Genomic DNA, 24,445 nt, shown 5'->3' with positions numbered 1-24,445 from the left:
TATTATGGCTTTTTTTAGTCAAAGTCTCCAATACTGTCAATGCACTTTTTGGTTTCACTCAGCAAGATACAAGTCGATTTTCTTTGTATAAAAATTGGATTAATCAAAATATTTGATAAATTAAGTCAAATCGTCCATATCATAATTTGTGATGCCAAAAACAGTAAATGCAGTACACTCACACCAAAGTATTCTAAATATCGACAGTCAGAAAAGACCAAATGTATTTCCATGTAAATGACTAGGCAAAATTATGAATTAGCAATTCGTTTATATTGCAATATGCTAGTTTAAACAAGACCCGGCCATATCTGTGCTGGCTCGCATCCCTCTCTTCCAAGTTAAAGCTGATTTCTCATGAACTAGCAGACCTCGTAAGCCCCGCCCGTTCGCGTACAGTTCGCCTGGTCGTCATGGAGACGGTGTGAGAGCGAGGCCGCTGGTGGAGCTCGCAGCTCTTTCCTACAGTAGGGAGGTACTCTGCTCTGGCCCCGCTGGTTGCGCTCACCATTCTCCGTAGACGGATGATCAGATCGAAAACGGCCGTCAGAATCCCCGAACACATTCGATCCCAACATAAACCGCGTTTACAGTAACCCTGGGATTTCCATCCATTCGCCGCAGCTCCATGGTGACCCGATACTGATTTTTAAAGAGGAGGGCATTCACTGGTAAGATCGCTTTTTTTGCGTTGTGAAGGTTAGTTAGCTGAGCTAACACGGTTAGCCAAACGGAGTCTTTAGGATCTGAATCACTGGTTATCGCAAAATATAACAAATATCGATAGCCAAATGATTCAGTCTGTGTACTTAAATATAGAAATAGTAGTTCGGTGAGTTATTGGTTGTTAAAGGACTTTAATATTCACAGCCATATAGCTCGCTAGTGAATCCTAATCCAATCAAAAGCACTGTTCCGGTTATAAAGAAAGGTCTTTTTAATCAATGATGGTGACGATTATTTGTTGTATAAATTAATCCGATCGTCCTTACGTCATTATCCGGAGAGGTTCATGTGGAAATGTGATTTTTAATTAGCGTGTCATAACGCGATTACAAAAGTCGCCAGTCCGGCGATGCGGACAAAGCCTGTTGTTAGCTTCCTATTACCCATAGGCTGCCATTTTACTTTACTAGACTGGTAAATATATGTTATATGTATATTATCAAACAGCTGCTTTTGTTTTAGATGTATGCACAAGTATAATTGTTGTCATAGCGTTACAGTATTATTTCGGTCAGCAATGGACCTCAGATATCATCGTTGTGGTATTTTGTACTCGCGTCAACCGGTTTCATACGTGTAAATTTCCAGAGAGTTTCAGTCAACATATAATTGTAATATACATCACGTTTTATTTATTCGTTTTGCAAAAACGACATGTCGGATCGAAACATACAAGCGCAAACACAAACGCGCGCACGCGCACGCACAAAACGCTGTGCCGTAAACACTGTTTAAGTAGCAAGAGGACTTAAAAAAAAAAAACTCGTGATCGAAAAGTTAGAAACAACCTCAAAGTGCATTACTTTGGGAAACCTAACCGCGATTATTAGTGATGCATCTTTCTTTCTGTTTGTTTTCATAAGTCAATAGTGTTGCGTTCACAGTAGTTTCAGGAGACACTCTGTTCTCTTTGTTGTGCTCGTTCTGCTCTCGGAACAGTTGCACGTGTCGGCGCGTGTGACTTTAAGTCCGGACATACTGGGGCTTATTTCTGTCTTGCATAGAATAACTACATTACCATGTCCCTCAGTACAGTCCACTTCCAAATACCTGGCCTCTTTTTTAAATAAAAATGTTTTGCTCGTTTTTTGCAGTGAGGTGATAATGTCATTTCTTGTCGTGAAAACGAGATTAGTGTCATCTGCCTACCAGTAATTGCTTATAATTCGCTGGTGTCTCTGGTTTGGAGCCAGCATGCATTGGTTGTTGCCTTGATTTTGTACTACTTGTAACCCAACACCCCATATTCACTGTCTTCTTCCCAATAGCATATCTTTACTGGAGTTTGGTTGACCTGACTTGTTGAAACTTGATCAGGAGGTTGTTTCAATGTGATATCATTGATAGCAACTTGATATCAACTTCCCTTCACAAACTCTTGTTGGTTCCCTGTAGATGGTCACTTCTTCCTCATTGCCTTTTGTGTGCAAAGGTGTAGATAAAGGAATTGTGTGGGCCATAATATGATTAACAAAAGGCTCTTTCTTCATTGTCATGAAGCCTGGACACTTTTTTCCAGCTATGTATTTCTTTCTTTCTGCTTTTTTCTCTTCCATCGCTTACTAAACCCCAGACAGCTGGAAGGGCTCAGCATTTGCATATTTCTTGCTCAAACCCTTTTATGTTAGAACCTGAAGGCAGCTCTGGTATGATAAAGCAGGAACTGCGGTGCCACGTTTCTTTTGGCATCTGGCCTGTTTTGTCATTTTAAGTAATAGAAATGTGACTAGTGTGATAAGATGATGGCTTTTTAATGCGGTCAAAAATGCTTTTTTTTTTTACCACAAGTGGTAAAGAACTGCTTTCAAGTATATATCAGATCTCTTAAAGGGATAGTTCACCCAAAAATGCCATCAAGTACTCACCCTCATGTTGTTCAAAACCAACAGGATGTTTTCAAACGCATATGAAGATATTTCTGTTTCTCCATTAAAAGTCCATTCCACCTAAACTTTGATGCACTTCAGGAGTTTCGATGTCATAATCAGATTGGTTGAATTATACAGGATTTCCGGGAGATGTGTGTGTCACGTTCTTTAACGTTCCGCCTGGGAACAAAGATGCGGTGAAAGAAGAAAGCCATCGTGTTTACAACTGTGACGATGAGTGCTTATCAGGATCAACTAAACGCTGGATTTTCAAAAGTATGTGCACTATTCATGGCATAGAATCTTTCAAATATGTCCAGGAGTTTTACACACCGGTCTGTTATTGTGGGGACATTTGCACGCCCCTAAACATGATGCGGCACAAAACGAAACATGATTGGTTGCTTTACCTGTCAGTCATAATGGCCTCTTGGGCAAGCCTTGGCCATTCTGCCATCAGTCTGAAGGTCTGGCTATTACGCGAGACTAAATATTAACTAAAGTCTTATTGTTTTTGGAACAACATAAGGGCGAGTAAATGGTGGCAGAATTTTCATTTTTGGGGTGAACTAGATCTTTACATCCACAATGGAGTTGTTTGGTGCACTTTATAAAGGCTTGGTTCTTAAACAGCATGTGATATGGTCGTTTATCTCTATTTGAAAATATTTTCAAGCAGGTGTTGTTGAATATTTGTGCGCCATGTCAGTCGATGCGCTTACTCGAGATGCCATCTGTACAACACCTTAGTCACTTTGACTGAATCCAGACTGAATTGCCGTTTTCCCACTCTGGGATCGTGTTGGCACCGAGCAGTTTGTTGCAGAATGTTCTTCTGCGCCAGTCTGTTTGGTACATGAGGCAGCAGGCGAGCTCTTCTCTGCCAGTGGGATGTGCGTCACACTCCTTGTGCTCCTTGGGCACCCTAGTGCTTCTCTCCAGTGAGGAGGGGAAAGGTGTGGCGGCTGTGGCAGATTGGATTCATGTGGGAGCAGTAGCTGCACCCTCAGCATCCTGTTTGTTTCTGGGACTCATGCACCCCATGTTCTTGAGCTTAATCTGCCCTCAGCACACACATGCGTATCTTGTTTTGGAGGAACGCTGACAAATGGTTTGTGCTTACTTAGCAGCACCGTTGCACCTGCTCTCATTTGTGTAATGGTTGTGCACTTGTTTTTTCCCCAAGTACAAAGTAATGTGATTCTAACTCGCTCTCTCCATTGTCGTATTTGCTAATAGGCTTCATATGTAATGTAAACAACACCACCATACACTGCATGGATACCCTGCAGCATCTGTTCTGTGTTTTGTTGATTGTCAGTATAAAATGTAGGATGTATGATATGAGCAATTCAGTTCCTCAAGGTTTCTCAGTTCTCACATTGTCCACAAGTTAGTTTCGAGAACAGTGTTTTGAAACATACTTTTTTTTTTTTCCATTGGTCTCGAATTGAAAACATTGCTTATAACTGCTACATGTTCTGTTTTTCACACGTTAAAAACTATTGTCTGGATAAAATGGTGGAATTTTGTGAAATTCATTTAAATATGAAAAAATGTAAAAGGAACTGAGACTCAAGACTCACACATAAAATTCATCTCGTCAGAATCCACTTTGCATTAAATATTATTTCACAATATTTTGCTGGACTGTAATACATCTACTCTTTTGAGAAACTTTCATTCTGTTGATAAGTTAGAAAAGGGTTTTAACCAAGTAAATCCAAATTTAGTCTTTAGTCTAGGTTTTTAGAAAATGATAGTCTTTCCCCCGGTTTCACAGACGAGGCTTAAGCCTAGTCCTACACTAAAATGTAAGTCTAAGCTGAACTGCAATAAACTTGCACTGACTGATCTTAAAATATATCAGCGCCTTTGTTTTGTCTCAAGATGCACCCCAGTAATGTTTTTTTCTAAGCATGTTTATAAAAATTACTTAAATGTCCTAATTGAACTATGGCCTAATCCTGGTTTAACCTAAGCCCTGTCTGTGAAACCGGGCCTTAAACATCTTTAGTTTTATTTTTGAATACCTAAACCTGGCTCTCGTCATGAACATTGCATGGCATTAAAAAGGAACTGAGATTCTTTCACTTTTGGAAGCTAAAAAAAAAAACATTAAAAAATTTGCCAAATGTGAGTAAAAACTGGCTTTGATCATTGATAATGTGAGATATGTGTGAAAGTCACTTTTGTAGAGTGGCTTAGAAAAAGATAAATTAATAAAGGTTAAATGACTAGGCCTAAATCCTGTTTTAATTGGGATTTGAAATATATTTTTATTTTTAAATACGCAACAATATTTATGATCATAATATAGCCCGCTTTTGCCATGTGTGACAGAAAGATTTTGATTCTTGGTTTAAGACATGTTATATGAATTCTTCTTGATTTTCAGTGGAAATCTGTAAGCACAAATTCCATGTGAGCATGGTAAAGGACTCAAAAATGATGTTTTAGCTACCACTTCTGTTTTGTTTTAATACACTAACTACTGATAAGTTATAAGTGTGTGTTTCTGTCGCTAGGTTCAGCCGGAGAGGATTCTTGCTGCACAAGCAGGGCTGAAAGATGTGCAATGGAATGGTAGCGTGTGAGACAAGAGCCTCGCTCGCTCACAGGGTGGCCGCCACATCCCTGCTGCTCCTCCTCCTCGGCATGCTCCCCACAGGCCAAGCTTCAGGTGAGATTATTCACAAAAACCTCCTCCATATTCCTCCTACACCTCAACCTTCCACTGCCATCCGCTCTGACACTGATATTTAAGATGCTGACAACTGCCTCATTGATTTCGTAGGAAGTGAAATGTCCTTAGATTATGAAATATGTGAAGTAACTTACAGGAATGGAGGTGTCAAGCATTGTTTTTTTTTCAATTATGTTGAATTCGGTTTCTGCATAATTCTGAGTCACAGATGGTTTATACTGGGCTGGTTTTGTCTGTTGGCATCTATGATTCTTGATGTCAAAGACAAAGGTTTTCGTTCTTTTGTATGTGTCACTCTCAGTGCTCTGATAACAGAAATAAGCGTTGGACTTAAGCTTCCGGATGGAATAAAATGAGCATCATTTCTTTGTTTTCAGTCAAGCATCTGGGAGGTGTTGGTGGGGGATGGGCTCTCTCTCTCTCTCTCTCTCTCTCTCTCTCGTCACTGAGGGTGTGTGTACGTCTGTTGCCCTTCTCTGTGCGTCTCATCCAGTGTCTCCCTCACTAACATAGCTCTATATCTTGCTTTGCATGGCAGATTTAGCTTGAGAACAAAAACAGATGTACATGTTGACAGGCAGTTGAAGTGTTGTTTAAAAGGTCGAGGTGTGTATGTGTTACCTTAGTCACTTGGGCACTTGTGTGTGTGTTTTTATAAAGCTCAAGTTATTCTTTAGCCCTGTTCAGATTTTTTATTTATTTTTTTTATCTGAGAAAGACAGGTGAATTCGTGGTTCAGCATTTTGTGCTTGTAGACCTTTCAGCCAACATCCTGGGTAAAATAACAGTTGGTGCTTGAAGTACTGTTTCATCCCATCCAACGTAAATAGCAAATGAAGTCGATAAGTAGAGTCAGATCACAGATGGTTCAGAACGGCCACTGTAGTCTATTTATATACATAATGTTATAAATATACCAAAATTAGTATTAAATTAAAGTAGTGTTGTTGCCACTGTACTGGAATTTCTAACTTTGATACAATACCTTCAAAGATATTGATATTCAGTACATGAATTTCCATACCACGTAGGAAAATTGTGTATAAAATTTGAACAGTTTCCAAGTTAAGAAAATACGTTAGGGACATTCGCGCCACGTAGTTCGAGGAACAAGCCAATAGGGTGGTTCCTAAAGAACCACTTTCCCCCTCGGGCCGTTTTTCTGGTTGCATTGGCACTGGCAGTAGGAACTCTGAAGCGGCCAACAGCAATGTCTTTATTCGCGACATTTACAAACATGGGTTTCGTGATAACGAAAATGGAATGAATGTCGGCTGAACGTCTGATGCACAAGGCACACAAAATTCTAAGTCATCATCAGATTGGTTTAAATATACAGGATTTCAGATTTCATAATCAGCACTTATCAGGATCAACTAAACTCTGGATTTTCAAAAGTATGTGAACTATGTAAAGTTCGCGGCATAGGCTCTTTAAAATATGTCCAGACGTCTGTAACGTCAATAACGTCTGTTATTGTGGAGACGTTTCCACACCCCTAAACTTGACGCAGCACAAAACAAAACATGATTCGCTTTACCTGTCAGTCATATGGATGGTTCTTGGCCATTCAAAGCGGCTAAAGGTTCCCAGACCTTCTGACATCAGTCTGAAGGTCTGGCTACGCGAGACTAATTTAGTTCCCCCAAACAGAGTTCCTAGAACAAAAACAGTTCCTAGTACCTGTGGTATGAACAAAAAAAAGCTGGTACTTTTGCCTAGAGTTTCAGTGTGAAAGCCCCTTACGACTATGGTCAAATGGCCAAAAGCAAATTATGAAATTAAATGGGGGAGGGGGATGCTCCCAATCCCATCCGAACTGTTACTTGACATCAAAGCTGTTCTTTTTTATATCATTTTAACTCAAACGTCATTTGGAAAACTAATCCTGAACAGCACTTAACTCTCCGTTCCCAAAACCACACGGCATCTGCACTATTTCCCCTTAACAACACGTGAACGCAGCTCAACAGGCAAATGAGTGTCTCTTGCCTTATGTAATGAGTGAGTCACTGAGAGCATTGCGCTTGGAGAATAAATGATAGAGATTGAGGGATTGAGGGATGGTGGGATTGGGCTGGACCATTGATCCCAAGCGGCCACATTCTCATATTGATTCAGCACCACAAAGTCGAGCCAGGGACAAAAGTGTCCCAAGTGATCCCAAGTAATATGTGTGTGTGTGTGTGTGTATGCATGGATGTATGGCTGCTCACACGTGTTTGGCATGAATCTAGAACACCAGCTGAATGCTACATGTTTAGTCCTCCCACAGACCGAGCAGCGGACAGAAGGGATGATTTTTCAAGGTCATCCGATGAAAGTCTGTCGATGATACTGCGCCATATTTTGGCTGTTTTTTCTGTGCGTCCATCCAAGCATCCTTTTTCTTTCTGTCCATCTCCTCAGCATGCTTAAATGTAAACTGTATAATTTATGTGCCACTAACAGCAACAAAAATAATCAAAAAGAACAGTCCCTCGTCTTCCATTTTTTGGACAAACTGGTGGTCAGCCACAAGTTTACACCATTAGTTGAACAAGTGTTGCTTTGCAAGGGTAAAAACTGATTGCTGTTTCGTTTGGTGCCACCAGTGAAGCAGAGATTGCACATTTCATCCTTAATATAAGTTTATGCATTATCCATGGTATATTTTGAGGAATAGTTTGTTTTATTTGAGAGTTTTGCATTTCTTTATGATTTCAGTTGTAAAAATTGCATTATAAAATATTAACATTATACAATTATATCAATAATCATGGCCATGACAATGTAAATACCCACTTTCATTAATGTGTTTAGCTATTCCAATAAAGACCATTGCCATACATCAGTGCATCTGAATGGGAGCGCATCCCTACAGCAATGTTCCAACAACTAGCAGAAGCTGTTATTTGTAGATTAATCGCTGTAATTTGTGGCATTTGGTCTGCACATAATTTTGGCCATGTAGTATCTTGATTGGCAGGTCATCAATGTTAATGTCAAGACAGGACCTGCAGTTTGCGGATTAAAACTTTACGGTGAACTGCTTGAAACATTCCCTGCACTTATTACAAGGCACCTAGATAGTGATTGTGTAACATTTCAGCATCCACAAAGCTTGGAGATACAAGGAGGGGCCAGATCTTATCTTACTTATAAAATGATGTTATTTGGAACAATTCTTTTTAAAAATCTTTGCTATTGCATCGTTTCATTCACATGTATAGTTAACAAAAACAAACAAGAGGAAGTAGCACAGGAAGGCAAAAAAAACTTACTGTGCTCAGAGGCTGATCTTAGGGTTTCTGGAGCTTGACGCAGCCCACACTATTTCAGAGTGTGAGAATGAAAAGCAGCTCCCTGAAGGCACACAGCTGAAGTCGCTCTGTTTTTAGCACTAGGCACATTGTGAACTAGAGGAATTTCCCATGTTACTCACTTTTTACTCTGATTTGTCACTACACAACTTCCATATGTTGTCTAGTGTTAATTCTCACCTCAGCAAAGACTGGATTCAAACCATTATGACATAGTGAGATACTATAGACAAATAGGCATTTTGAATGACCAAAAATCTGAAATAATTGGAATTTTCCAACACAAATGTGTTTAATGGTGATTGATTCTTTTCAGGTGCTTTCATGTGCATGCTAAAACCATTAAATGTATCACTTGGCTTGTTCAAAGGTTTGGGGTCAGTAAAATATTAAACATTTTTTGAAAGTCTCTTGAGGTCACCAAGGCTGTGTTTATTAAATCCAAAATACAATAAAAATACAGTTAATATCATTGTTGAAAACAATTGTGCTGCTTAATATTTTTGTGGAAATGTTTTCAAGGATTCTTTGGTGAATAGAAAGTACAAAAGAACATTTATTTGAAATAGAAATCTTTTACATTATAAATGCCTTGCTGTTTCTTTTTATCTATTAAATGCATCCTTGTTAAATAAAAGTATTCATTTCTTTCAAAAGAAAAAATAAATCTTGCTGACCTCAAACTGTTAAACGCTAGTGTAGATAGAAGTATTCTTTTGCTTCAGGAAGTGGTTTTTGGTTCTTGGGCTTATTATTACCTGGTGAATTTCCCAGTAAAAGTTCTGTTTTATTTGAGGCTTATTATTTGACTAAAATGAGAAGTGTGAATTGAACTGAACTTATAAACTGAACTGAAATGATAAACTTTACATTCCCCTTGTTTTGGTTCTGTTACGTTGTAATGCAACTTTAAATAAGTTACGGCGCTGACCTGATTCGTCTGTGGAAAATCCATGTGAAACAGATGTGTACATGTCTGCTTTCCTTCTCTAACAAAGACTGAACATTATGTTTTCCCCTCAAGGTTTCATTCACTAGTTCTTCAGGCTCTTTAACTTAGTTTTCTGCTGTAATATGTTGTCCAGTGTCTCTCTGGGTTAAAACCCAGAATGGGAAATGGCCTGCCGAGGCCCTACAGACTGCAGACATCTATACGGCTGCAACCACTATTGTGTATCTTTGCTAGAAGAATACATTAGGCTTGATTTCTAATCTTGTAAACAAAATAGCATAATTGCTAATGTGCCTTCTAGGCCTTGCTAATGCTAATAGCACAAGTTTAGCAGATGTTGTTCTGTCCCTAAATTTGATATCAAATATTTTAGAAGATGTTGGTGTGGGTGTCAAAGCATTTGGGTTGTTTTCCTTATGCTAAGTGTTCGTGAAAGCAACTAGGAATTATATGAATCACAGGGCTTTGTTATTTGTTTTCTTTGTGGAAAATTACAGCGTTTCAAAAGCTTGATGAGGACTTGCAATTTTTTGGCCTTCAGTTGTGCGTGTTTGTAAATTGCACGGGACATAGGGTGTCACTTTCGTGATTTTAAAATTCAGAAGGCTATTTGTGAAGCCATTCTTATGGCTGACATATAGTCTCAGTGTACACTAGTGTGGACTAGTTAAGTTTGCTTGCGTCACTCTGAAAAGAACTAACTAGAGCTGTTGGTGCCATTTGTGACATGTTTGATACAGCTTAGCTTTCAGCTATGCTAGTTTTCAACATGGAAAGATTCTATTGCACTTGAAAGGAGCACTGAAAAAAACAGTTAAATTTACTTAATTTTTATTTTGCACGCATATTTTTTTAAGTAAAATTTAAATACGGAATTAAGTAAAATCTACTTAACTAAGTTATGTAAAATTAGCAAAGGAAATAAGTCAATTTAATGTGGCCAGGTAGAGTTTGATAAGTAATTTCTACTTAATTATTTGAAGTTTACCCTGCAATATTCAAGTATATTTCACTCAGTCACGGTTTGTAAGCTTTACTCAAACAAGATAGCACTGAAAACAAAATGCCTATAAAGCACGTGCTTAGGTTTCAATCACGTATGTAAGCAAGTAGACTGCTCGTTATTCATTTTAAGGTAATATGTTGACTCAATATAATTATTAACTGAATGAACACAGAGACCTGAGTACTTGGCACATGATAAACAATGACGGTGACAATCAGTGAATAGTGTTTGAGTATGAATGGGTCATTTTGACACAAAACAGCAAGGTACTTAACCTAACAACAAAAGCAACCATAAAACAGTGTAAATACATCTTGAAATCAGCCAAAAAAATTTGCCTTATTAATTATTCATGCCCCAAGTGCATGATGGGAACAACGGGATCATGACGTTGATATTTACTTAAACAATTTTTGTAAAAATAACAAACAATTCCAAGTAAAATATACTTATAAGTTCAAACTTCAAATTCTACAACCTTAAATTGAGTACTAATATTGAATTTACTCTTCTTCTTTTTTTTTTATTCTTTCCTGAACTAAATTATTTAATGTAGAAATTACATTTGTTTTTCTGTAGTATTTACTTCACCACAAAATAATTTTTATCAGTGAGTGATTTGTTTCGTATTTACCCTACGTGTCTCTCCACACCCTTGTCAAACACGACCGAGTTTAAAGGTTAATGTCTAGTTTATCACGAGTAGAAATAGAATATATTATGAAATTGTGAATCTAAAAATAAAACTTTTTATCTTTGATCTATTTACTTACATGTTCACTTGTTTTTAGCTTAGTGACTAGCAGTCAATATTTCTGATATTCATTACACGTCATCAGGGAAATCACGCAGTTTGGCCCACGGCGGCTTATAATAAACATATTCTCATCTTGTCGCCTTTAATGACGAAACTCTAGCGTCACTGGCTCTTTTGGTGATTCAATTGGTACAGAACCCACATCTTGCCTTGTATAGCTAGGCAAGACAGAGTTACTGATTCACATCAAGTCATTATGAGGAAGTATGAGGAAATATATGACTAACAGGCAGACTGTTCCTCATATGAGGATTAGCCTATATTCTTTCTCAGTAGACATGTAAATCGAGTTGCATAAATGCGGAGTATACTTTTTGTTGCTTAATTTACTTTATCTTAAACCTGCATGTCTACATCTGTAGAAAAACTGAGAAGTTTTGAAGAGTGTACTAGGGCTTTTTCCATGTACTTACAAAGAACAAAGCTTTCAAGCTTCAGAAAGGTTACAAAAGCAGCAGCAAAAAAGTGTTATGTCATCCACCTGTTTTGCAATGCTGCAAGCGATTTCCTGTGAATGTGAAACTTTCGATTCATTAGCCGCTATAGGAAAATAACAAAGTAAAACCATTTTTTGCTACAAACCTTTGTTTATAATTATGATAACAAATTAAAATATGATAACAAATACCAGCTTGCCAGCATATAGAACTGTTTTTATAGAGCTACAATTCCTGGAAGTGGATGATACTGGAAGCCTTACAAATGGCCCCACCTGTTCACACATTAAAAATGAGGTGAATATCCAATAAAAGTATGATAACCCTAGATGTGAAACAGACCCAAATTAAGATGTTTTTCAGTGAAAAACTGGTCAGCTGGTGTCTGATTCATGAGCAAATCATTCTGTTTAGTGAATTGGGTTGATCTGGTTCAAAAGACTGCTCTGAATGATTCGTTTGTGAATCAGACATTGCAACATGAGGTGAGTTTTCTGTTCAGAACTTTTTGATTACATATGTGTCAGTAATTTTAAGGAAGTTTCAATGAGATTGCTGCGACTAGCATTTTGCATGTTGAAGAACCGATTCCTTGGCGGTTTGGCTCGTGATGTGACCATATCCTGCCACTGGCGTGAGATTAAAAAAGTGAAACTATTTACATAGATCTGTCTGAGAAAACAACACTCCACCCTTTTTCCTTGGCATTGCCAAAAAACAAACAAAAAAAACCTCTCAGAGTTGCTTCAAAACAACTCACTGCACCATCTGTCTGTTTGGACCATGTTTGATAGCCATTCACCGTTGACCCTAAGTCGCCTAGTCGTTTAAACAGATGCTCTTTTCGCACTCCTGTTCCTAGTAGCCATTAGCCAGCACAATGGATGTCAGCACCTCTGAGTACAGCTGCTGGCCAAGGATCCAGGCGGCAGACTGGCAGCAGCTTTTGCTCCGACTGCTTGTGTGCACCACAGAGGCTCCAGTCTGTCATTAGCTGTGGGCCGAGTGCATTCCTGGAGTGGGTGAGCCAAGACGCAGCAGATCCCGAACACAAGAGCACTGTGTCTATAGCCATCCGCTGATAGCAGACACAGCAGGGGCACCGGGTGCCCCCTCTTGCTTTCTATCTCTTCCTTGTTTCCCTTTTTGTACTCAGAAGAGGAATTACTTGTGCCTCACAGCTGTCCGAATAGAATCAGAAGGGTGCAAACACCCATCTGCCACTTTTCACTGTGACAAAGGCTAGAAGAACAATAGAGTCTTCCTCTGTGTCTTCTGTCAGATTGTGTTTCTCTGTTTTCCCTCCCAGTCGATTTGGTTCAGGGGGACGAGCTGCTTAAATTAGTCAGCTGCCGACCTCGGGCTGTAAAAGGGCATAATAAAGAACACGTGGAGCTTCAGTTAATGCTTTTGTTCTGTCTCTCAGAAGACAGGCCTTATTTGAGGCCCTGCTGCTGTCCGTGTCTTAACGGCTCTCAGGGTATGATGGGTGCTCCCAAACAAAAAGACACTAAATATATTAGGGATGAATTGCTTTTTTTACTTATTTATTTACTTTATTACATAAAATTTTTTAATGGCCATTAATCAATATTATCTGTTATTTTAGCAAGATATATCAGTACAGTATTGGTTATGGCTTGATATTAGACATTTCATATTACATATTTGTAATTTATTTATTTTGTTGATATTGGATATTTAATTGTTCTTGTAAATGTACTTTATTTTTACATTTAGATTTCTTTTGCAGTCTTCTAATGCTTATTTTAATATCAATAATTTAATAACACTGTTAAATGTAATCTTTAATAAATCTGAAAATTAATATATACATTTTATACTACATTATGTGATGCCTAAATACATTACATTACGTTACATTTACAATTATTGATTTTGTTTGTAATTTATTTGGCAAAATAATGTCACAGTTTAATATCAGCCATTTATTGAAAATTATAGGCTTTTTTAAATATTTGCTATATTTCATTGCATCCCTAATTATAAATTATATTACTATAATTATACATTTGTATTGATTTGTTGGCTGCTTGTTCTCTCTCTCCCCTTCATTTCCAGTCTATGTTACTGTGTCTCAGTAAATAAAAAAATGCAAAAAGGAAATGTTTTGCAGTGCTGAAAGGGTGGTCCTGAGAAATAGGTATCAATATTTTGTTTTGAGTCAATAATCATTAATGGTTTGGTGGATTCATTTCGAATGGATCAGTCTTTATCTAGGGAGAGTCTCTTAGATAATGTCTTGTCAGGGCTCGTTTTGCTCTAGCAGCCAAGTTCATCCGTTTCTCCTATGTGTTTTTTTTTCTGTGTTATGAGACATGTGCATGTGGAAACTCATTCCTCTCCTCTGTCCCTGCAGGAATGACAACCCTTTCGCTGAAACTCACTTTCCTAACACTGTTTCCTGCTCGGCCGTGAGAGGCTGTGGGTGCGCTTTATCTCTCGCAGTCAGCTTTTCCCATAACAGATATGCGACGCCCTTGCTTGTGTTTCCCTTTAACCCTTTGAGTCCACTTCAAAACATATGTGGATACAGTAAACGCACATAAATACACTCACACATATCGACTCAACCCTCCCTCCCGCCGACAGCTGGACTCATGCCGTCCAAACCATGTTATGTACACAGAAACATGAGACCCGGGCATCTTGTGGCCTACTCTCTCTCATGCAGGGTTTTCTTACAAGAAGGAAACCACATACTGTTATTAGCCCTTTGAGAACCATTCAAGACATGTTATGTCATGGTTGAGTCTCATATCTCAGCAGCTGTGGTGCGCATGTTTCGTCAACAACGTCAAACTTGCAGTGCAATAAACACGTTGGCCGACACCACTGGATATCTCAGGAGGTTTGTGAAGCAGGCTTTGCTGGTAACTGTATTAAGAATTCAATGAACAACAAACATCTATTATGAATGAATCACTGCGTGAGGTTAGAGCAGGCCATTATGACTGTAGAAATGTGTCGGCTGGTATAGACTCTGCTCTACTGTTTGATTGATTGTTTTTTTTACTGTTCAGGGTCAGTAAGATTTTTTTGGTAAATTAAAACTTTTATTCAGAAAGGATGCATTAAATTTATCAAAAGCAACATTTATAATTATTCAAAATATTTTTATTTCAAATAAATGTTGTTGTTTTTTTTTACTTTCTATACATCAGAGAATGCTTTCCACAAACATATTAAGCAGAACAACTGTTTTCAACATGGATAAGTATAAGAAATATTTCTTGAGCAGCACCAAATCAGCTTATGATTTATAATGATTTCTGTTCTCATTTTTCAATGAATGATTTCTACAGACTGAACGGCTGCTGAAAATTCAGCTTTGAAATTACGGGAATAAAATGTATAAAACAAAAATATTAAAATAGAAAGCAGTTATTGTAAATTGTAATAATATATTAATTAAATGCTGCCTTGGTAAGCATAAGACATTTCTGACATAAGAAATTCAGAGACATTAAAAAGCTACTATAACGTTAGTTGTTTTGTTTTGCTGTGTACGTATGGTAGAAGCCTTGTGCAGGGTTTTAATAGATTTTAATTTTTGTTTATATTTCTTTTTATAAAACTTTTGTATTTTCCATTTAGTTTTTGTTTGTTTTGTAATTTCATTGTAGTTGTTTGTGGAAGTATGAAAAAACGTACAAGGGTTTTTAATGTGTTATGGCCGAGTGGAGGAGGGAAATCAATTATCCAGAAGTGAGGAAATGTGTAATTTGGGTGGAGCTGAACCGGGTCACCTGAATTGAGTCGGATGCCGTAGCTGCATTGTGTAGATCTTGCTGTGTTATTTATTTACTTTTTGTTTGTTTAATTTTTTTTTATTTTAGTATTTTACGACTTCAAAGTTATTGTTAACTGGTAAAACTTTATAACATATTTTATTAACATAATTAATGTTTTCAAGCTAAATGTGGACAGGTTGTAAAGATCTTATAATGTAACTGATATATATATATATATATATATATATATATATATAGTTAGTTTGTTTGTTTGTTTGTTGTCATGGAAATGTATTTTAGCTTAGTTTTAGTTTATATTCTTATTTCACTTAACAAAAAAAGAACTCAAAGTATTTCATAAATGAAAGCTGTTTACCAGACTTATTAATTTTCAAATGAGATTTTAATTTTTTCATTTTGAACTTACTTAAGTCACTTGAGGATGAGAAATAGACCACATGGTTATATAATTATGAAATAGTTTGGCGCTGCGTTTCCAGTAAAAATAAGTCATTATATATTATATTATTTGTGATTTATAAAATTAATCATTCTGGATTTTGGTCATACAGCCCATTCCTAATTTAGATTTATATCCGTGCGAGATGTGCCCACATGTACCCTCCTCCATTTATACAAATACCGTAAATGGGAAAGAGGAACAAATCCCCCTTCTGCCATTTTCTGACAGCTTGTTTACAGTCTCAGGGATTTGAATTAGAGAGATAAGAGAAAAACAATAGAGATGGAAAAACACATCATCCCATGTAATAAGGAGATCTCCAACAAAAACATATTTATAAGGGAGGATTTTTTTGAGACAGCGGGGTCTAATCCACGGCTGGGCCGTTGGGTTTTGGTCTCACTGAGCAGCTGCGCACTGCAGTGGTCAGTAATGTGATCCGCTTTAGACCACAGCCATTTGTAATGAAGGATAATTAGAATTTTATTCCGCTGTAAATCCCTTAATTTTTTTTTTCATTCTGGGTGCTGCGTTGTGGACAGTTGGAGTGTGAAGGCCGTTCGAGACCATGTGTTTGACATTTAGTTTTATTGTTGCGATCTCTCTCCAAACTTCTCATTATCTAAATGAGTCGTATTTAATTCAGATTATTGGTGATAAGTAGAGTAGGTCAGGGATCCAGTTAAAGGCACATTAGGAAATTGTTTGTGGTAAATTTGATATGCTATTCGAGGTAGACAAAATTAACCTAGTTTCTTACGACGCTTCTGCCAGCCAAACAGGTTAATTGGAATTTCAGTCAGAGCCTTAGTACATATTTTTGGACGTTATGTTTTCTGACACGTAACCCGTCCCATGTGGTACTCCCAAGATAGGTATCTATTGTCAAGTGTACAATAATTTATAGATGTTGTGAAGGCCCAGTCCAACTTGTCATGGCAGGTCTGAGCAGACGTTATTAACAAATGTTCTTCCGCAATTCTGTGATTCCTTCATTTTCCTGATTGATCCTACCTTTCAGTGACGCACGAACTAACAATGAAATGACAACAAGGAAGAAAACAGTCTCATGATCAAGTTTCATTTAAACCTAAGGCAAAACAAAGTAGGTGACGTTTGCAATTTTTTGTCATCTCTTGGCTTATCCACTCAAAATCAGAAATCTCCGTTTTAAAAAGTGCATTAAAATACAGATCATAGACTCCAACTACAAAAAAAATTATAATAATCAACTGTTTACAGATGTTGCACATGTTTGATATAATGGATTGTGAAGGTCTGCATCTGTGGTTCATATCCTGACTGTTTGTCTGGTGTCAAAATAGAAGAGATAGAGCTGTATGTCCATCCTCTGAGTCCATAATCGGCTGATCGCAGCTTAAGAGCATGTTAAAAGCTCAGATTAGAGAACACCGTGATCGAGGGGGTCTGTCCAAACAAGACCCTGTTTGTTTGAGTTGTTTTCTTTCTCTCTGCTGGATAAATGTAATAAGGTGATAGACATGTTTACGTGTTTCACATGATCTATTGTGTGAATGAAGCTCTGGCTCAGGGGCTCAGGAAATGTGTTTTTTTGCATGCGAGAAAGGAGGAGAAAATGAGAGGAGAAAGAGACACCACTGGCTTAATGCCATTAAACCTGAGGGCAGAAATGTAGTGTTCTGTTATCCATCTCAAGGCTGGACATTGTGTGTGTGATCTAGGTGAAGTTTTTGTTAACTTGAGGAGGAATATAATACCAGACAGCAATATGAGAATAAGACCTTCTTCTGTTGCCTTTTTTTCTTTGACACATAATGAATTTTACAGTTAGTGCTAATACATTTTAGGGCATTTTACCACTGAAAACTATGTTGTCAGTCTGTGATGTTAGTTCCCAAGTAATCGAAAGTGACCGAAATGATCAAGGTTTTTTTATAGTCTTACTTATAAAACATTTACTGCTTCTCATTGGAAGTTCAAGGGCAAATTCCATTAATTTAAGTAGAAATATCCACGCCATATGGAGTTTTGCGCTATTGCAGTAAAGTTCCCCATGTAGATTTCTCTCATGTTTACGTGGTTGTGCGAATATGCTGCACTAACTAACAGAGAGCTGATTGGTTTAAAAATGACTTGTGTGTGTGCTGTGCTTTATGCATTGCTATGTCTGTCATTGACAATAGGCAATCGTCTTTTTGGGACATTTTTGTTGAAATTTAGCTAATCTGACCACACTTCAGTCATCCATGTCAATACTGTCATCCATGTACTTTTCGGTTGAAATCCAAGACTTCCATTTCAAAATCATGAGGATTTCAGGTTGGATTTGTTGTCCTGTATTTACAGCCAGTATGCTGCTTTTATAATTATTAAATAACTGTCGTTTTCAGAGTTGTATTGAAGGACAGTAACAGGCCCCAAGGGAAATTTGAACTGGTTAGCTCTTTTTTTTTTTTTTTTGAGTTGAGCTTGATGTTTTCATGCTAACGTCTGCTCTTTCTGCTTCTGTAGGTTGTCCCAGACCCTCAGTTGTGCCTCATGGCCGTGGAAACCTGACAGAAACAAATCGTGGCTCCTTCTCTGTTGGCACGCTGCTACAATACAGCTGCGATCCAGGATACACGCTGGATGGCTACAGCATCATCACCTGCACCGTCTCAGGCCACTGGTCCTCTGATCCGCCTCGCTGTGTCAAAAATGACGGTATGTTCAATTTAACCCTCTTCTACGTCCTCTTCCTGTTCCAAGAAAGTTATGATGTTCATATCATGTTGAAAGATTAAGTTTATGAGTAGAAAAAACAGTTGTTCGTCAAACTTCATTGTGAAAGCTCTGGTTCCTTTTACTCGCACTGACTCAAAAGTTTATTTCCCAACAGTTTGTCAACCACCAAGTGAGCCGGAGAACGGAGGATATAACTGCCACCCCTCACCGTGCCACAGATTGACCCAGGGTACCGTGATCGAGTACTTCTGTGATGAAGGTTACATTTTGAAAGGAGGATACCAATTCCGAACCTGTGACAACGGAGAGTGGAAGTCGCCCATGCAGATCAGCTGTCACCCTGTGCAAGGCATGTCACACAGCAGCAGCAGCTTGATCCACAATCTTTTGCATATTTTGCCGTCTTGTCACATATGGATAGTTTTCCTTCTTATTGACAGACTTAAAAACAGAGAATCATTGTACACATGGTAAATTACTGTAATGTATGTATGTACAAACTGTTCAAGTGAGTTCAGTACAGCGTCAGAAGATGTAGTTCCCAGAAAGCAGCATTTTAAGCATCAACCCTCATGTGTGTGTGTGTTTTTGTTTTGAATTTTGTTAGGCAATCATATTTCAGTGTTTTGGTTACTCAGTCACAGGATGCGAGTTAATAGTTTAAAGAAATCTGAGTACTCTTTATTGTTTAAAGTTGAATGTTTGGATATATTTTTTATTAGCTTTATTGAAGTTATCCCTAATAAAAAAAAAAAAAAAAAAGCTAAACTAAACCAGGCCAAGGTTGTTTGGTGTTTTTTTTTCTTTCTTTCTTTTTTAGCTCTTTAGCCAGCTGGTTTCCCAGCATGACCTGCTAAAATTACCCCCTCTAAAACCATCAAAAAGGCTCGGTTTAAAGAGTTTGGCCAGGCTGGTAGTCCAGCTAAGCACCTTAGGCTGGTTTAAGTTGGCTTTTTCAACTATACCTAGTTTTATATCTCCACAAACCTTTTTTGTTCTTTGGCTTTCCACACGGCAGTGAATAAAACAAAGTGTTTCTCTTCCAGGGGAGGAGCAGCAGTCCCCGCTGCCCATGCCGGCTCTGTCTATTGTGGCTTCCACTGCCAGCTCTGTGGCCCTCATCCTGCTGCTGGTGGTGCTGTTTGTTTTGCTTCAGCCCAAACTCAAGTCCTTCCACCACAGCCGGTGAGGCCCTGTCTCATTCTTACTGAGCAAGACATTTGCTTTATTCTCACAAAGAGGGAGTTTACATAGTTCTTAGGGGAACAGCAGCAAAAAAAGGCCTATTTAATTCCAAAGATAAGTGAGAGGATGAAAATGGTGATGAAAACCTAAACTGTGAATATTTTGTTGTTATAAGAAGGCTTCAGGAGAAAATAAACAATAATAGTGGCCCAAAAATATTTAAGGGAAATTTAGAAATTGAATGTCCGATGTTTGTCATCATTTATACTATTGTTTGGTATTTTATTGTACAGTGCAAAGACATTGTAAAATAATTTTTTAAATGTGACATAATGGTCCAGATACTTTTGGTACCACTGCATGTAAATCCTTTGTACTGTACTAATGGTAGTAGCGTGCAGATTTAAAGTCGATCGTAATTCCAACTGTTTGACATGGACAAATATGGCATCTCCCCTACGGCGCTGTTGTTCCAGTAATTGTCGTTGCGTAATCAGCTCACTGTGATGTAAGCTGCAGATCAGGCAGGTCAGGATTTGATAGCCTTATTTTTATTCCCATATCTCTCCTTCTCTGTTTCAAAGCAGCCGGGAGCAGGGTGTGTCAGGACAGCCTACCTCCATCATGGTGGAGGGCGTTCAGGTCTCGCTGCCCTCCTACGAAGAGGCAGTGTATGGCGCAGGCGGCGGTTCTGTGCCCCCTCCTGAGTCCCGGGTTCAGATCGTGCTTTCAGAGGGCCCTCAGGCCGAGGGTTTGAACGAACCTCTTGAACATGCTCAGGCGAGTTGCAGCTTTCCCTCCACCTCGACTGCTGCGTCCTCGTGTCACGCAGAGACTGTATTGGTTCACCAGATGCCCTCTTCCTCCTCTCCATCCTCCTCATCCTCTCCCTCCTGGGCTGCTGAGCAGCCTGGTGCCGCTGCGCCTCTCCACCGCAGGCAGAGCAGCGAGAGCAGCGATCAGCACAGCTTGCTTTCAGTCACCTCTGCCGAAGACTATGGCGATGGTGAGTTTACTCGCAAATCTAGAGGTGATGTGTGGTTTAATGACATAAAACATTGTGTCCATGATAAATAAATTAATCTTAAAAAAAAATAATAATAATAATATTGAAACGTATGTGGCAAATGAATATATATCTAAGGGTTATATTTAATTAATTACATATATTTCTGTTTCAATTTTAATATTATGATTTTTACACTTTTTTTACCAATTTTGTTTAGAGATATTAAAAATTAATAATATTATTAAAGCATTGCTTTGGGGCTGTCACACCACATTTTACAATCACAGCTAACCTGACCTTGTCATAAAAAGAAAAAATAATAATAATAATATTTTTTAAACAAGTTCAAGTGTCTAAGTTTAAACACAATATAACTGCATGTTATTAATTACAATTAGATGATAAATAATTAATCATTATTATTAATAAAATATATATTAATTTAATGTTTATCTCATTCTCTATACATTAAAAAATATGTACTCTTCATAATATTTATAAATTAATAATTAATGATATTTAAAATTATTAATGAAATTACCAGTTGATTTAATATTATAACATTTTTTTTTTTTTTTTTTTGTGATATAACATGATGTTTTACCTGTAATATAATTTTACCTGGCTGTATAAAAGATTATTTTATGTTTTAAAGTTGTATCACCTGTCATTTTTGACTTTGTGCTCCCCCATTTAAATCAAAATTTAAATTACATTTGTATTGAAAAACACACTCGTTATAGAAGATGTGTATTCAAGTCATTGTATTTTTTGTATCAAATGATGTATTAAAATACTCATTTCTAACATCATACTTTCTTCATGTCTTTTTTCCAGATATTCCATTGCTTAAGGAAGCCTGAGTCTGTGTGCAGTCTCCCCTCTCTCTGTCATCGCTGGCCAGGACTGTAACCCCTAAAGCTTCTCACCAAACACGTACCCCACAGCCACCCGTCAGAACGCAGCATAAATAAGATCCGAAAGCTGTCCCTCTGCCAACAAATCGCGTGCCCCTGGGGTCTACAGGCTGCGTGGTCCCTGAGGAGACCAGCAGCTCTCTTCACAGGAAGAACCTTCGACCGGATGACCCCTCAAAGGGATGCGCAAATGCTCGAGTTTAACATGTCGCACCTTTTCTCGCAGGTGCGCTAATAATCAGTTGCACTCACAGGCTTACCTCGTCACGGCGAGGATTCACTAATTACAAATGAATGCATTCAGATTACGTTGTGGACCTCTGCTCCGTCAATGACTGTGACCTCTTGCGAAGGGGAGAGTTCAGCAAGGATTTGCTAAGCCAGGCCCTTTTCTCTTTGATGCTGCATGTTCTGTGCAATTTCTTTTTTCTGTTTCGTTCTATGCGCGTACACACAGGAGCACGGCACAATCGAAGCATGACGCATAGCACCATCTCCACCATTTCCTCGCGCGAGACGCAGGGTTGAACTGATTTACATAGTACTGTATTCAAATACATGCTTGCCTTTTTATTTGTCAAGAAGTACCTGTGCTGTGCTCTGCGTGTGTGTATGTGTGTGTTTCTGATGCCTGTGTGACTGTGGCTGTTGTGATTCGAAGAGGGCTGAAGTATCATCTAGGCTTCTTTTCCCCAAAATAGGAAACATTTTCAATACCTCCATTTTCTAACTGAGATGTTATTTAACTAGAATGGATGTTCCTTGTCTGTTTGTCCAAAGTGAGGGAGAGATACTTTGTGTTAGAAGCTGTGAGATTACTGTTCTCATTCAGAGAAATAATTCGACGTTATTTCTTCCTTTAAAAGCAAGTATATCTCTCTCATGTTTATGTGTTGCACGCACAAGTAAAAAAAGATTACATTTTCTTTCTTTTTTTTTAAATCACTTGTATGTTCTTTCTCCAAGAGGACATTTTTGGGTGTTGATTAAGTTCATTACTGGGCTATACCTTAAGAGCTTTGACTCGGACTTATAATATTTGGATTTGGGCAAGATTAATTCACTTTTAATTAATAAAAATTAAATCACATATATTGAATTTGAATGTTTCGCAAAGCCAGCTGTGGTTTGGCTAACATTTTAAAGATGACTATCAAGGATAGGAGCTTTCTTTATTAAGTTTTCTTAATAAATCACTTCAGCCATGTGCTATTAAAATGGTATTTGTAAGGAGAGTGAATCGGATATCCTGTAAGATCTTAAATAGGTTGTGCATTGTATTAATGCACTGTATAGACTCTTTTTTTTTTTTTTTTTTCAATAAAATATTTAATTATATATAAAAACATATAAAACCTCCAGAAAATGGCCCTGTTCTTCACTCAAAATGTTCTTTTGGCAAATGGACATTTAAAAAAACCAATGAATCTTTTGTTTGCGTTTTATGTACTTGCCCATTGCCACCTTATGTGTATATCCCCTGTGGTTGACTCAGAATTCTGATGTTTGTCATCATGCATTAAATATATATATTTTTATGTGTCTGACTTTGGCGAGAGAGGGCAGTTTGCCTATCTGCACAACCTCAGTTTTGTGTTCCTGGCTTGTTTTTGTAAATTTGATTTACATTTTTTTCATGCAAACTGAAGGCAAAATATTACTGCTGCCTTAAAACTTGTACATTTGTAATCATGTGTTTCTTCCATCTCACTGGCTTTATGGTAATTTGTCTTCGGTTTCCTTATGGCCTTACTTTTTCTTTTCTATGCATTAAACATTGTCTTGTTTTTCAGACAAAGGGTTTTACTCCTTCGGAGGATGTGACATAAGATTGTCCACCCGTACTTCCCTCAGAAGCTTTTTTTTTTTGTCTCAGTGAACGTGAAATATGAACATTTGAGTTTTTATTTCTCTTGTTTATCAGTTTCTTTCAAAGGATGTTTTCATGTTTTAAAAGAAAGGACGCAAGTAAAAAAGGATATCTAGGATGTATGTGAAACACTGTTGTACGGTGTTTTTCTGCAAATGTAATTTAAGTTGACTCATCCACCCAGCTCCCCATCCCCATTACACTTATTTTGGTTTTCCTCTGTACATTGCTGTGGGTGTGAAGATAGTATTTTAATATTTGTATAAAGTTTAATTTAATTCTACAGTGTGTATATAACTATTTCTAATTAAAGCTTTCATTTGAAGTGCTCAAATGGTGTATTTATTTTGGTGATTCTGACGCTTGTCATGTTGTTGTTCACTCTATAAATACTTCTATAGTTATATTACATCCGTGCTCTCATGTGACATAATGGATTCCTTTGTATTGAGGGTAAAGTGTAGATACCGGTAGTAAATAATTAATGTTGTGCGTTAACGCCATCTAGTGTTGGAGCTTTATACGTCTAATTTACTGTAGTACGAGAACTCCGACTCATTTCCGCGTTTCGGTTCTTTTGAACAGTTCTTTCAAAGAGCCGATTCAAAAGAACGATGCAGCTAATTAAATTACCTCATTATGTGATTACGATATATTACAGTCATAATGGATTTAGAATAGTAGTGAACTATTATAACCTGTCCAGAAGGTTTTTATTTTGTTGT

The 24,445-nt window shown here is 37.7% G+C and overlaps 1 protein-coding gene across 2 annotated transcripts; it reads left to right on the top strand.

Annotated features, from left to right (window-relative positions):
• The first annotated feature begins 416 nt into the window (after nucleotides 1-416).
• On the top strand, nucleotides 417-24,054 carry susd6 (sushi domain containing 6). Of its 2 annotated transcripts, none has more exons than XM_058756559.1 (7): nucleotides 417-671; nucleotides 5,123-5,277; nucleotides 18,527-18,718; nucleotides 18,894-19,088; nucleotides 19,786-19,924; nucleotides 20,509-20,930; nucleotides 21,771-24,054. In XM_058756559.1, exons 2-7 carry the CDS (start codon nucleotides 5,166-5,168, stop codon nucleotides 21,794-21,796), a joined length of 1,086 nt encoding a protein of 361 aa, XP_058612542.1. In that variant the 5' UTR covers nucleotides 417-671; nucleotides 5,123-5,165; the 3' UTR covers nucleotides 21,797-24,054. The 2 variants fall into 2 exon arrangements, with proteins under 2 accessions (XP_058612542.1, XP_058612543.1); XM_058756560.1 differs by having other exon boundaries at nucleotides 418-671; nucleotides 20,512-20,930.
• The last annotated feature ends 391 nt before the right edge of the window (nucleotides 24,055-24,445 follow it).

Source organism: Onychostoma macrolepis, chromosome 20 (assembly GCF_012432095.1).
Source record: "Onychostoma macrolepis isolate SWU-2019 chromosome 20, ASM1243209v1, whole genome shotgun sequence".
Classification (NCBI taxonomy): Eukaryota; Metazoa; Chordata; class Actinopteri; order Cypriniformes; family Cyprinidae; genus Onychostoma; species Onychostoma macrolepis.
The sequence above is the reverse complement of the archived record's forward strand: the minus strand, read 5'-3'. Positions and strand labels throughout refer to the sequence as shown.

What these genes read in the sequence shown, in the direction of transcription:
- susd6 (XM_058756559.1), top strand. Translation starts at nt 5,166, where the DNA reads ATGTGCAATGGAATGGTAGCGTGTGAGACAAGAGCCTCGCTCGCTCAC. An exon ending in TCGCTGTGTCAAAAATGACG is followed by an intron (nt 18,719 to 18,893) that starts GTATGTTCAATT and finishes ATTTCCCAACAG; the next exon opens with TTTGTCAACCACCAAGTGAG. An exon ending in TGCCGAAGACTATGGCGATG is followed by an intron (nt 20,931 to 21,770) that starts GTGAGTTTACTC and finishes TCTTTTTTCCAG; the next exon opens with ATATTCCATTGCTTAAGGAA.